This window comes from Muntiacus reevesi, chromosome 2 (genome assembly GCF_963930625.1).
Source record: "Muntiacus reevesi chromosome 2, mMunRee1.1, whole genome shotgun sequence".
In the NCBI taxonomy this organism is placed as follows: domain Eukaryota; kingdom Metazoa; phylum Chordata; class Mammalia; order Artiodactyla; family Cervidae; genus Muntiacus; species Muntiacus reevesi.
Genome location: NC_089250.1, coordinates 177,476,869 through 177,490,493, shown reverse-complemented (window position 1 = coordinate 177,490,493; position 13,625 = coordinate 177,476,869). Strand labels below are relative to the sequence as shown.

The following is a 13,625-nucleotide window of genomic DNA, read 5'->3' as shown; positions in this document are numbered from 1 at the left end:
GGTGTCCTTTGAGACTGGCTGCAGACCACTGTTCCACGAGGGTGAGCACCCCGCTCCACAAGGATCATAAGACATTATTTCTTTCTATCTGGAGAGTTGAGTTCCAGAGTAATTTCACATTTTGCTTTTCATTCTCTGCTTCCAATCTTCTAAATCAGTGAAAAACTTTTCACAAACAGACTGAAGTATGAGGAAGGCAGCATTAATAATAAAGACGAAGGGAACCAAGACTACACACGTAAAATAAGACATTTATTATGCTAAAGAACAGGTTTTATTTTTCATTTCCCCAGAACACTAACATAGCACACGGCAGAGTAATTTAGCACAACAATATAAACTGATATATGCAGTCGATAATTCCGAAAATGGGGATGTCTTACTCTGGGACTCCTTAGAAACTTCTGCTCTTCAGTGCCTTTTATCGAAGTTATCAACACATGGCAAAAGGAGTTATCTCAGAAAAAATTAGTGTAGGAGATCTCTCAACTCCTAGAAACTGGAGACCTTCTATAAGGGGAAATACTTGTTTTTTTTTTCTCTAGGACTGAGCTCCAGTGGAGCTCATTTTTTATTGTGGGTAACACTGCTAGGGTTCCCAGTTTGAGGAAGGGTTATCTAAAGGTAATGTTAATATTGCAACTTTCACCGTAGGGCCTCCATGTAAATTGCATGTCAAGTGGAAGGATAGGGATGTGAGAAAAGACATCAGCTTTTTGCTCAAATTATTCTACAAAACACAGAAATGACAACAGCTTACCATCAACTTGGCCTGGCTCAGACCAAGCCCATCAGGGTTGATTTTTACAAGTATCTACTCTCATCAGATGGTCAGAGAACAGGCTAGAGAGATAGTGCCTGGGACGGCAGCCCTGCTGGATGGGTGCTGAAGGTAAACTTCAAACTTGCTGTTACATCTTTCGATTCTAGTCTGATAGGTGTATAAGGTAATATCAATAACCTCCTTGGCATGGCTTCCCAATCCTAAATGTCTCCCAAGCACGGAGATTTCCTTCCGTATCAGCCAGCTTTCTGTGGGTTTAAGTCCCACTGACTTTAAGTCTGTCTGGTCACACGAATCAAAGCCAGAGCTTCACTGCCGCGCCGTGTGTGTCCAGAGTTAACGCAAAACAGCATTCGAGGAGAGCGCTTAAAGTTAGTCTCGCTATTTTTATTGTTCTGCCTGTACCTTAACCGTGGCACAACAGATTTGCTCATTCAAAAGCTTGTGGAGCCAGTGACGCCACTGTTATCTGCAGATCATCTGAGGTGCTTTCTTCCCATGAAAGCATTTTCTTGTATTCTACTCTTGGCTCTGGATGGCCAGGGAAAACACTTTTCGTCTCATCATTCAAGAATATCAGGGGATGTGCGTGCAGCAGGATGGCTCGCAGGCAAGAGGGTGCCAACGCAGAGTCCAGCTTCTCTAGGAAAGCACGGGGCGGATCATCCTCAGCATCCCACTTTGTGGATCCTCTCTGCCGGCCCAGCAGTCCGGACCCCCAGGGCTCTCCGCCGTGGCTCCGTCCTCTGTGGCCGCCAGTGGGCATGGGTGCTGCCTGTGGCCAGCACACCGGGGCCTCCCTGGCACACCGCGCCCCTGCTGGAGCCGAGGACAGACCCGCAGCTGAGGCTGAACTTCTTTGTACCGGTTCTTGCCACCGTGGAAGTGCTTTGAGGCCCCCTCGAAGCAAGGGGCTGGCCCCACGCAGCTCATGCTCCGTTTCCAGTGATGACTCCTCCTCTCGTGGATCTCCCCGGGCAGCGGCCGCAGGCCTCCTCACCCGGGCAGCGCCATCTGCGGGCCGAGGGCTCCCCTCCTGCCTTCTCTCACTCCACAGTTCTCTGCACAAGGCTCTGTCCGAGGCGGCACCCGCTCCCTGCTCCTCCGAGAAGTGGGTGCAGAAAGGCCTGCGTCCGTCCCTCATACTGTGTCTCTGACACCCTGAGCCCCAGGACACGCCTGTCAGTCCGCGGAAGGCCTTCAGTGGATCTCAATATGAACCTGCAAAAGACCAACAAATTACAGGGTAATAATGAAGACTGGGTCTCCAGAGAGTCCACACACACCAGGTATTTCCCAGCAAATATGAAGGTCTCTTTGACAGTCTCCAGTACCAAGGATTCCCACACTGTGATAGAAAACAGGATGTCAACCTACCAATTAGAAATCACAACAAAAAGAACAGAACTTGATTAATGCAGTATTTCCTAAAAATACTTAAATATATGTACTGAGGCTCTGCACTTTTCATGGCAATGCAGTTATTTGCGCAGGTTCAATAAAAAGTGGCTGCCTTTAACCAAGATAAACTAGATGACTCAATCAGGCAACCAAGGCCTTACCCAGAGTGTCCTATTTGAGAATGATACTCAGTGACTCAGGCATGTCAAGCCACTTTTAAGGAATCATGGGCAACTTGACTTATGTTGTTGTTGAGTCGCTAAGTCATGTCTGACTCTTGGGGACCCACGGACTATATATAGCCCACCAGGCTCCTCTGTCCATGGATCTTCCCCAGCCAGGGACTGAACCCACATCTCCTGGGTCAGCAGGCAGATTCTTTATGGCTGAGCCACCGGGGAACCTCACGTCTCCTCGGGGCATCTCTGTTCAGGGATGAGTATTATTCTATATAACACTGACACAAATGCATCTGAGCAGCATAAAACTACATGCAAACATAATGTGCAATTATCTTTTTATATTTTGGATATTTATTTGGCTGCGCTGGATCTTTAGTTGCAGTGTGTGAGACCTAGCTCCCTCACCTGGGATGGAACCTGAGCCCCTCCCGCTGGAAGTGTGGAGTCCTCGCCACTAGACCATCAGGGATGTTCCCAGATTTTTTTTTTTTAATTGATATATAACTGACATAAAATATGTTAGTTTCAAGCATACAACCTAGTATTTCAATGTTTGTATATATCACTACAAAAAGTTACAAAGCACAGCCAACACTCACAGTTCACCAAGGCAAACCTAACTTCTCTTAAATTAACTCTCCAAAGCACGTTATTTTAAACCTTACATTTAATTTTACTGATCTGAAATGTACTAAAAATGACTGTTTTCCTGAAATGGAAGCATTCCTAAATATATTTTAAAACATATTAGAACAGTTCTTTTTTTAAATTAAGAAAAATAGGTCATTTAATATGGGCCAACTCTCAGGAAAACTGGCTTCTACCTACTTTTATTATGTCCTTATAGGAGAACTTAGTACAGCTCAGAAAGATGAAGTGTTGTCACAATTGTTACAATATTTTAAATAAGATACCCTTAATGTAATCATACCTTCGATAATGACAAACTAATCATGTACTCAACCCTGAATATTCAATGGAAGGACTGATGCTAAAGCTGAAGCTTCAATACTTTGGCGAGTCAGACACGACTTACTGACTGAACAATAACAAGTAACGAGAGAATAACTGCTTACCAAAGATCTGGCTCTTCAGTAAATTCAGTAATAAACTATGTATTCAATACTCTTTACGAAGACTTCAGTAGGTCAGTTAAACATTTTTGGTTCTGAGCCCTCAACCAGATGACTTTTGGTATTAGATAGTTACACACATTACTTATATTTTGAGAGCCAGAAATAACTTTCAAGTAACCTCTAAACAGAGTCATCTGTGCAGTCTTTTTTGTGGTTTACTCTCACTGTGCTGTGTATGTATTGGTACACTGTATCTTGCCAAATAAAGCACGTACCATTACACAATGAACTGTCCTCGGCCCAGCTATCATCACCCCCCCCCCCCAACTCCCAGATCTACAAAATAAGCAGCAGCATAAATTATGGCAAACAGACATATCCACAAAAACTGAGGCCCCTTCCCCCTAAATGAGGGAAGTCTATTTTGAAATTCTAGACAGTGCGATTCAGGACTTTCCTAGTGGTTCAGGGGTTAAGAACCTGCTGCCAGTGCAGGGGACACAGGTTTGATTCCCAGTCTGGAAGTTCCCACGTGGAGTAGGGCAACTAGGTCCATGTGCCACAGTGAAGACCCAGTGCAGCCAAAAATAAAAAATCTTTTTTCAAAAATAAATTAAAAATAAATAAATTAATTAAAAAATAAAAATAAAAACACAGTGTGGTGCAAGAAAAATAAAAGTGCAGGGCTGGGAGTAAATTCCTGATCCTACTCCTGACCTCCCTCACCAGTGCCTGCCCCCTGCGCCCCCCCAAAACAGACAACAGCTGAATACGGAACCACAGCAGCCATCGGGGGCGAGGTGTGGAGGGAAACTGGCTGTCTGTCGGGCTCACATCCTCGGGGCAGACAGGAGCAACCTGGGCCACAAGGATCCCCGCCAGGGAGGCGGCTGCCCTGCTGGGCGACAGCAGGCCTGACCCGATTCGGCAGCTGCGCCCTCTGGTGCAGTCACCTTACCCTCCCCAACCTGCGCTATTAATGGCCTCAGGGACATGATGGTCTGGATACCATTGCTCTGGAAACTAAAAATACCCCTGCCTCTGTGTCACTGAAAGGCAGCCGGCAAGGCTATTCCCGAAGGGGGTGGGGTGGGGTGGGCAGGGGACACAGCTGAATGCACGGCGCTGCTCAGCTGGACGACCACCGGTGGGGAGGGGGTCCTGCCTGGGGACAGCTCACGCGCCACACTCCAAGGCCACCTGGCTTCACGGCTGGGTTTTCTTAATTGAAGTACAGCGGACTTACAATATTACGCATAGCACAGCGACTCAGTATTTTTACAGATGATACTCTAATCAAAGTTACTACAGGAGGTGGCTATGCAATATATTCTGTTGCTTACCTGTTTTATACATGGTAGTCTGAACCTGTTAATCCTATAGCCCTAATTTACCCTCCCCCCTTCAGTACCCACTGGTCTTGTCTCTGCTTTGCACAAACATTCGCTTGTGTTGTTTTCCGGTTCCACCTCGGAGTGATGCTGCCCACTCCCAGCTCTCCGAGGCGGCGTTGGCAGACCTCCCCACTGCTGAGCTCACCGTGAAAGCATCTGAGACAAACTGTTCTGCTGGCCACACCGCTTAGAGGACGAGCAAGAGGAAGGGCCGGGTCACCTCTGCGCCGCCCTCGAGCACCAGTGCAGGGAGTCGGCCCCAAGGACCCAGGCCCTGCTGTGAACCACGCAGGGTCCACGCCATACCTGCCCGCTAGGCGGCTCTGGGGCCGCCACCCAGAGGCGCCAGGGTGTGCTCACCCGGCCAGGCGAGAGGCGGCACCTGCTGTCCTGCGTGAGCCGAGAAACAGCTGCTATGAGCATCTCTATCAGCAAGAGCATCAGGGGAAGGACTCCCCTGGTGGTCCAGTGGCTAAGACTCCATGCTCCAAATTCAGGGGCCCCGGGTTCGATCCTGAGTCAGGGAACTAGATCCCGCCTGCCGCAACTAAGAGTTTGCACACCACAACTAAGACCCGGGGCAGTCAAAATTAAATTTTTTTTTGAGTTAATTTTTTTTAAAAAGAGTGTCAGAGGGAACCAGTGACAAAACACAACAGAGGGAGTCTGTCAAACAGAGGACAGAGAAGTGACTCCTGGACGACCAAAGTGGCCCAAGCGTGGACCAGCACGTTGCAGTGGGGGACAGACGTGGAGGTCCAGGCGGGAGCGGCCAGGGGCTAGGAGCCGTCAGAGGCCCTGGCACTGCCCGAGGAGGCACCCAGCACGCTGACCTCCGAGGAGGGCGAGCTGGCATGACTGTAAAGATAACTTACTAATGACTATAACCTTTCCTTTGGGAATTCCACACCTGCGGTATTTTCTGTTACAGATTCAATCAGCAAGTGTTCACAGAGCCCAAGCTATGCCAGTGCTGTTCTGAGCACAGGGATGGGGACAGTGCACCAAGTGGACAAAAAAGGATCTGTCTTCCAGAAGTTGGCTTTCTAGTGAACGTAGGGACAAGGACAAAACCGTCACACGCACAAGCTTCCTTGCGGCAGGTAGAGACAGGTCAGTATGGATCAATACCGTACACCACACACCAGGATAAACTCCCAACGTTCTACGTGTAAAAGTAAAACGTGATGTATTAGTACCAGAATAAATTACAAGTGCATTCCTTGTATCTTTACAGTTGGGAGGGCCTTTCTAACTAGGATAAAACCCGAAAGTCAGAAATGACTGTTCAATTAGACTACATAAAACGTCAGTATGGCAAAAACACACTATAAGCAAAATCAAAAACATAGGAACTGGAAAAATTTTTCAATTCTTATCAACAGACAACTCTTATCTGACAAAGCTTCAAGAAACCCACCAACAACCCACCAGAAAAATGGGCAAACAACAGGTACAGTTCACACAGAGAGATGCAAACGAGCACTTCTCTCACACCACCCCATCCTTTCAGGCAGGCAAGCCTGTTGGCTCAAATGCCAAGATATGCCCACGATGCAACCTCCTCCAGGGCCTCCCCAGCGTCGCCGTGATAAATCACTGACACTCCTCTCTCCCGCTCATCTAAGGGTCTCCCTGCTCCCCCGCCACTCTCACCAGGAAATAAGAATGACTGTTTTGAATTGGTTGAACACAAAGTTACCACATGACCCAGCGATTCCAACTCTAGGCATATAACCAAGAGAAATGAAAACGTATGTCCAGGACTTCTCCAGTGGTCCAGTGGCTGGAGTCTGCTTGCCAATGGACGGGTGGGGGGGACGGGACACAGGTTCGACCCCCTGGTTCTGGAATATTCCACGTGCCTCGAAGCAACTAGGCCTGTGCCCCAAGACTTTGGAGCACAAAAGCCCTGGAGCTCATGCTCGGCAACAGGAGAAGCCACTGCAATGAGAAGCCTCGGCGCCGCAACCAGGGAGGAGCCCTCGCAGCAGCGGAGACCCAGCGCAGCCAAAAAAAGGACAGGCTCTTAAGAAACTGTTGTGGCAACTTAACACTGCCACTACAACCAAGGGCATAATCACTCGTTTTGTACTTCTTTTAAACCTGCAGCAAAATACACATAAAGGCTACCATCCATCACCACCACATGGCTCTGGAACGTTTTCATCCAAATGAGAAGTGTCTTCATTCAACAACTCCCGTTCCCCGTTCTCCAGCCCCTGGCTACCACCTTCTATGTTCTGTCTGTTTGATGACGTCCCTTAAGTCCGTCCAAGTTGTAGCAGGCGTGAGACCCTCATGCCTTTTCAAAGCTGAGAAAGATCCCACTGAAGGTTCACACGTTCTGTTTGTCCTCTCACGTGCTGACGGACACGGGAATCGCCAACAGTGCTGCTGGGAACACCTGAGCACCAGGGCCTGCGTCCGTCTTCAGACTCTGCGGGGTACGCCCTCCAGTGATATCACTGAACCATACAGTGATTCTGTACTCAGCTTTTTGAGGACCTGCTGAACTGCTTCCCAAGACCACTTGACCTGCCTCCTGAGAAATCTGTATGCAAGTCAAGACGTAACAGTTAGAACTGGACATGGAACAACAGACTGGTTCCAAATGGGGAAAGGAGTAAGTCAAGGCTGTATATTGTCACCCTGCTTATTTAACTCATATGCAGAGTACATCATGAGAAACGCTGGGCTGGATGAAGCACAACCTGGAATCAAGATTGCCAGGAGAAATATCAATAACCTCAGATATGCAGATGACACCACCCTTATGGCAGAAAGTGAAGAGGAACTAAAGAGCCTCTTGATGAAAGTGAAAAAGGGAGTAAAAAAGTTGGCTTAAAACTCAACATTCAGAAAACTAAGATCATAGCATCCAGTCTCATCACTTCATGGGAAATAGAAGGGGAAACAATGGAAAAGGTGAGAGACTTTATTTTGGGGGGCTCCAAAGTCATGGCAGATGGTGACTGTAGCCATGAAGTTAAAAGACACTTACTCCTTGGAAGAAAAGCTATGATCAACCTAGACAGCATATTAAAAAGCAGAGACATTACTTTACCAAAAAGGTCCATCTAGTCAAACCTATGGTTTTTCCAGTAGTCATGTATGGATGTGAGAGTTGGACTATAAAGAAACCTGAGTGCTGAAGAATTGATGCTTTTGAACTGTGGTGTTGGAGAAGACTCTTGAGAGTCGCTTGGACTGCAAGGAGATCCAACCAGTCCATCCTAAAGTAAATTAGTCCTGAATATTCATTGGAAGGACTGATGCTGAAGCTCCAATACTTTGGCCACCTGACGAGAAGAGCTGACTTATTGGAGAAGACCCTGATGCTGGGAAAGATTGAAGGCAGGAGGAGAAGGGGACGACAGAGGATGAGATGGTTGGATGGCATCACTGACTCAACGGACATGAGTTTGAGTAGGATCCAGGAGTTGGTGATGGACAGGGAGGCCTGGTGTGCTGCAGTTTGTAGGGTCAGAAAGAGTCAGACACGACTAAGTGACTGAATGAACTGAAACTGCTTCCCACAGCAACCGCACCACCTTCCATTCCTCCCAGCAGTGCACAGGGGTCTAATTTCTCCACATCCTCGCTGTCCCCTCCCCGTATAACAGCCAGTCTTAGTGTGGCTTTGACGTGCAGTTTCCCAATTTTTCTCCCCCAGCACTGGGTTTATCACCTCCCTGGCAGAAGAGAGACCTCCTGGGAGCAGGGCCAGGTCAGGCGAGGGCTGGGCATGGGAAGCTTCTCAGCCTGTGTAGCTGGGCTCAGATTTGGAGCCGGAGCAGTGAGTAGAGGCTTCCGGGGACTAAGGCTTGCCTGGGGTCCCCAGGTTCAGGCAAGGAGATTCTGCCTGTGAGAGACGAGCAGTCACTCACCCTCCAGGCCCACAAGTGTCCCTGGGACAGGACGGGGGCAGACGGAAGGAGCCGTGAGTCTCAGGGAGAGAAGGTGGCCCGGATGGGTCTGTCAGGGCCTGGAAGCAGGGAGACGCCATGTCCGCACCATGCAGGGCTGGGATGGAAAGGGGAGCCTGGCCACTAGGGCCCCTCCTCCGGGTGTCCCACGGGGCCACAAGGTTCAAGTCACAGGCTGAGGCTCGGGGCTCAGAGGTCACTGTAACCATGCCTCAGGTCCTCACCATGGTCGGTGGCCTGGCTGCCCACAAACACGTTCCAACTGCCCATCTTTTCCTGGGCTTACTTGCCACTGGTGTATCTTCTTTGGAGAAATGTCTATCAAGCCCTCTGCCCATGTTTGAATTGGGCTGTTGTTGCTGAGCTGTAAGAGCTCTTCACGTGTTTTGAACACTAATCCTTGTCAGATATCCAGTTTGTAAATACAGGCGACCCTTGAACAAGGCAGGGGCTGGGCTGTCGACAGTCCACAATCGAAAATCCTCACACAGTTCTCAGGCAGCCCTCCCCCAAAGTACCTAGTGACCGCCTTGTCTGTGCCTCCCCACCCCAACTCACACCCGAAATGGCCAAATAAGCCCCGCGCTCCACAGCCAGAGTGTTCAGCTTCCACGGTTCTCTAAAGCTGCACTGCCTGTGGACCGGGCATCACGTGAGGCTCTCTGTTCTGCCGGCACCACGTGTCCCAGAGCCAACCCCACACCTCACACAGTGCGCTCACCCTCAATCATGACAGTGCAAACTCCTCGTTAGGAAATCTGTATCTCAGCAACCTTTCCAGAGCTTCCCCTACTGGCCTACAAACAACTGGGAGATCTGGAAACCCTCATCAACGGAACAGGAATGGAGTCCTTCACGCCTTATTGACATGAGACAAGCCTCAGCACTCTTGCAGTGACGACAGCAGCTGCAAGACCAGATTGATTTGCTGATCCCAAAAGACCCTTCTGAAAGGAGAACCCAGGAGTGAAAGCGTCTTGGCATTCTAAGAGCCAGCGAGGAGTGCTCAAGGCGGCCAGAACAGCAAGTGCAAATGCCCAGGGGCAGGGAGAGGCTTGGTGCCTGCAGAGAGGAGATACGCAAGCAAGCAAGAGCAAGACACGCAGAGAGCAAGCAAGGAAAACGAGCCAGGGAGAGGTCAGAAAGGTGGACAGAGGTCAAATCTACAGGACAGAAACACGTGAACTGCATTCCACACGCAGTGGCAAGCAGTTTGGGTTTCTTCTTTTTTTGTAAGGAATGACACAATCTGATTTATATTTTTAAAAGACGTCTCCAAGGGCCCTGGGGAGAACAGATGGAGGCACCTTGGCAGCTTGGACTAGAGAGTGGTCAAAAGTAACTAAGTGGACATGATCAGAAAGGTGAGTTTTTTATGGTACACAACTGGCTATTTTCAACATTATGTTGATTTTCTCTTACTTGTGACTTTACATGCTAAGTGTGTGCTAAGTCACTTCAGTTGTGTCCAACTCTTTGTGACCCTATGTTTTGTAGCCTTCCAGGCAAGAATACTGGAGGGGGTTGCCATTTCCTCCTCCAAGGGACCTTCCCGACCCAGGGACAGAACCCTCATTTCTTAATGTCTCCTGCATTGGCAGGCAGGTTCTTTACCATTTAGTGCCACCTGGGAAGCCTGCAAATTATACAAATAATTCCGGAACAAAAGTTTCCAAAGTGGAGCTTGAGGGTCAGATATAGCCTCCTGACACATTCTGCTTTGCCCACAAAGGTTATCTTTTGTTGCACTGATATTTAAAAATTAGGATTTCCACTTTCTCTTGGAAATGGCTGCCTGTAGCACACAGCAGTTGGCTGGTGACAACAGGCTGGAGCACAGGCTTTCTGGCTTATTTCTATTCCCACTCCCAGCACCTTCCTTGCTCATTGAGATAATCTACCTGAGTTTCTGACTCTTTTGGCACCACTTAAGGATGCCACAAGCCCCTGTTCACACAAAAGAATCTCAATTTGGACCCTGAAATAGAGAGGCCGGTTCATCCCAACTAACCTTAACTCAATTTTGATCAATAGGTGGTTTTATGTCACCAGTGAGAGGCTTTGAGACAATTATATTCTGATACCACATGCCAATGCAATAGACATAGAGACTTTCAGTCCCTGGGTAGGGAAGATTCCCTGGAAGAGGTTAAGGCAACCCACTCCAGTATTCTTGCCTGGAGAACCCCATGCACAGAGGAGCCTGGTGGGCTACAGTCCATGAGGTCCCAAAGAGTCAGACACGACTGAAGTGACTTAGCTAGCACACACGCACAGTCAAACCACAGGGAAAAAAAAAAGAGAACTCCTGCCCCGCCCATGTCAATACTGCATAGTCCTGTTCAGGCTTCCCCTAAGTACTGTCAGACCGTCAGCTCTTGGAGAACAGGGACCTGTCCATCATAGAGCCCTAGGGTGCACACAACAGACCCTCCCCCATGTGTAAACGGAACCCAAGAGATGCTCAGCACTTGGCCATCTATGACACATTCAGGAAGAAATAATTCTCAATCTGACGGTTTTCCACGCCGCCAGAAAAAGGCATCTGGAATTTGAGGGAGGTAGAAACGTCAATCCCTGATAGCAAAGATGATCTCCAGGGTGCTGGGTGTGTGTGGGTGTGTGTACTACTTCACATCTGAAGTTTCAGGCCTCTGAACCTTTGCCTCTCTACGTCTTTACACCTCGTTTTTCCTCATGACCACCCCCACTCCTTTCACCACCATCACCCTCCACCCCGGGCCAGGATAATAAACATGATACCTCCATCAGAATATCGATTAACATTAATTAATTTACTTTAACTTTGGATCGCTTCAAAGCATAAAGTTTGGGAACTAGAAAAGTCAACCGTAAACGCACTCCCCGCCCCCGCACCCCTAATCAGTCATTTTCACAATTTCCTCTTCAGGGCCAGGGCCTTTAGAGCCCGTGAGCCCGCTGCAGGACCTTACTCGAGGCCTGCCGCTCCACGCCCCCACCCCACCCCGCCTCTTCTGCGAAAACAGAGTCAACAATGACCTCTGCGGGGATTTTCTCCCGCGTGGCTGCGGGAGAAAGGCACGGTGCTGAGCCATACATTCGGCATCCAGCCTGGCAGGTCCCGGCGGCATCTTCACAGCCTGGGCGAGGGTGGACCGGGCGGCGCGGGGCGGACGGGCGCTCGGGGACGATCCGGGGGGCCGGGGGGAGACAGGGGGTCGGGCGGGCGCGCCTCACCCACCTGCAGACGGACGTTGAGCATCATGGAAGCCACGATGTAGAGGTAGGGGAAGTTGATGCGCAAGCGCCAGGCCAGGTCGAAGAAGATGAGCAGCGTGCGGGTCAGCCCCTTGCAGAAGACCCCATAAGAGCGGGCGGCGGCCGAGCGCGAGAGCCGGACAGCCAGGCCCGACAGAGCCGCCGCCATATAGACCGGCGCTCGCCGCCGCCGCCGCCCGCCCGCAGCGCACCGACCGGCCGCTGGACCCGGGCCGCCGGGCGCGCCGAAGCCCGGCCGCCCGCCCTCTCGGCGCCGCGACGCCCCCGAACCTCCGCCCCGGCCGCTGGCCCGCGCTGAGGGAGCGAAGGAGGCGGCGGCGAGGCGGGCTGGCGGGCGGGCGGGCTGGCCGCGGGGAGGGGAGTCGGCGCGTCACTCTGTCGGGAAGCGCCTCAGCGAGCCGGCGCCGGGTCCCAGCCCGGCTGCGCAACCTGACGTCACAATGCCGGCGCCCAGCCGGCGTCAATGGCCCCGCCCCCAGGCCCTGCCCCGGCCCCGCCCCCGTTCACCTTGCCCCAGGTGAGAGGCGCATGCGTGGGCTAGGTGGCGCGAAGAGGCCGGCTGATGCGCTGTGTTCTTCCGCCCCCTAGTGGTAATCTAGAAAATAAAAACACGGCGATGTTGAGCAGTGGGTTTAGGGTGAATGGGCTTAGCGCTGCCGAACTTCCAAGTTATTAAAATAGTAGTTTTATTTTATGCTTGTCTTACCGCAGTGAAAAAAAGAAACAGAATGGCTTCTTGGGGCCAACAGGGAGAACTTACTCCTTAGGTAAATTACGGTGTCAACTCATATATTGATAGTTTAATCTTTTAATAATCATATTAGTTACGAAGCCTCTAATATAAAAGGGTTGCCCTGGTGGATCAGACGGTAAAGTATCTGCCTGCAGCGCAGGAGACCCGGGTTGGATCCCTGCGTCCGAAAGATCCCCTGGAGGAGGGCATGGCAACCCTCTCCAGTATTCTTGCCTGGAGAATTTCACAGACTGAGGAGCCTGGCGGGCTACAGTCCATGGGGTCGCAAAGAGTCGTTCTGAGGTTTTGAGGGGATTTTTTTTGACAGTGAGGTTTTACATTCCTACTTAAGCATATCAGTTCAGTTCGGTCGCTCAGCCGTGTCCGACTCTGCGACCCCATGAATCGCAGCACGCCAGGCCTCCCTGTCCATCACCAACTCCCGGAGTTTACTCAAACTCATGCCCATCGAGTCCGTGATGCCATCCAACCATCTCATCCCCTCCTCCTCCTGCCCCCAATCCCTCCCAGCATATAGGTTTCTATTAAACATTTGTAGGGCTTTGAAGGTAAATACCTTCTCATATCAAACAGTATTTCATGTCATTACTTATGTCCACCCAAGAGATAGTCTGGGAATTTGGTATAGGTGGGAAAAACTGTTTAATTGGTTAAATGAAAAACAAGTCTTAAGTCCTTTAAGAAAGCCACAGTAGAAAATGACAGTGTAAGAATGGATTTAAATGTATTTTAATTTAAAGCTCCTTTGCATAAACCTTTGGAAACGCCTCATAGAGTAACTATGTAGTTTCCTTTACTCATAGAACTACCTGTTAGATATGTGGGAAAGAACTACAAGACATAG

At 50.0% G+C, this 13,625-nt stretch overlaps 1 protein-coding gene and 1 pseudogene across 1 annotated transcript; one reads left to right on the top strand and one right to left on the bottom strand.

The window, feature by feature from the left end:
* Window positions 1-231: 231 nt before the first annotated feature.
* On the bottom strand, window positions 232-12,410 carry SMIM10L3 (small integral membrane protein 10 like 3). Its single transcript, XM_065923766.1, has 2 exons — window positions 11,990-12,410; window positions 232-2,005 (listed from the first exon to the last, which is right to left on the bottom strand). The coding sequence occupies exons 1-2, from the start codon at window positions 12,173-12,175 to the stop codon at window positions 1,985-1,987; spliced, it is 207 nt and encodes a 68-aa protein (XP_065779838.1). The 5' UTR covers window positions 12,176-12,410; the 3' UTR covers window positions 232-1,984.
* Window positions 12,411-13,514: 1,104 nt separating this feature from the next.
* Window positions 13,515-13,625, top strand: LOC136162283 (small nucleolar RNA SNORA18; annotated as a pseudogene).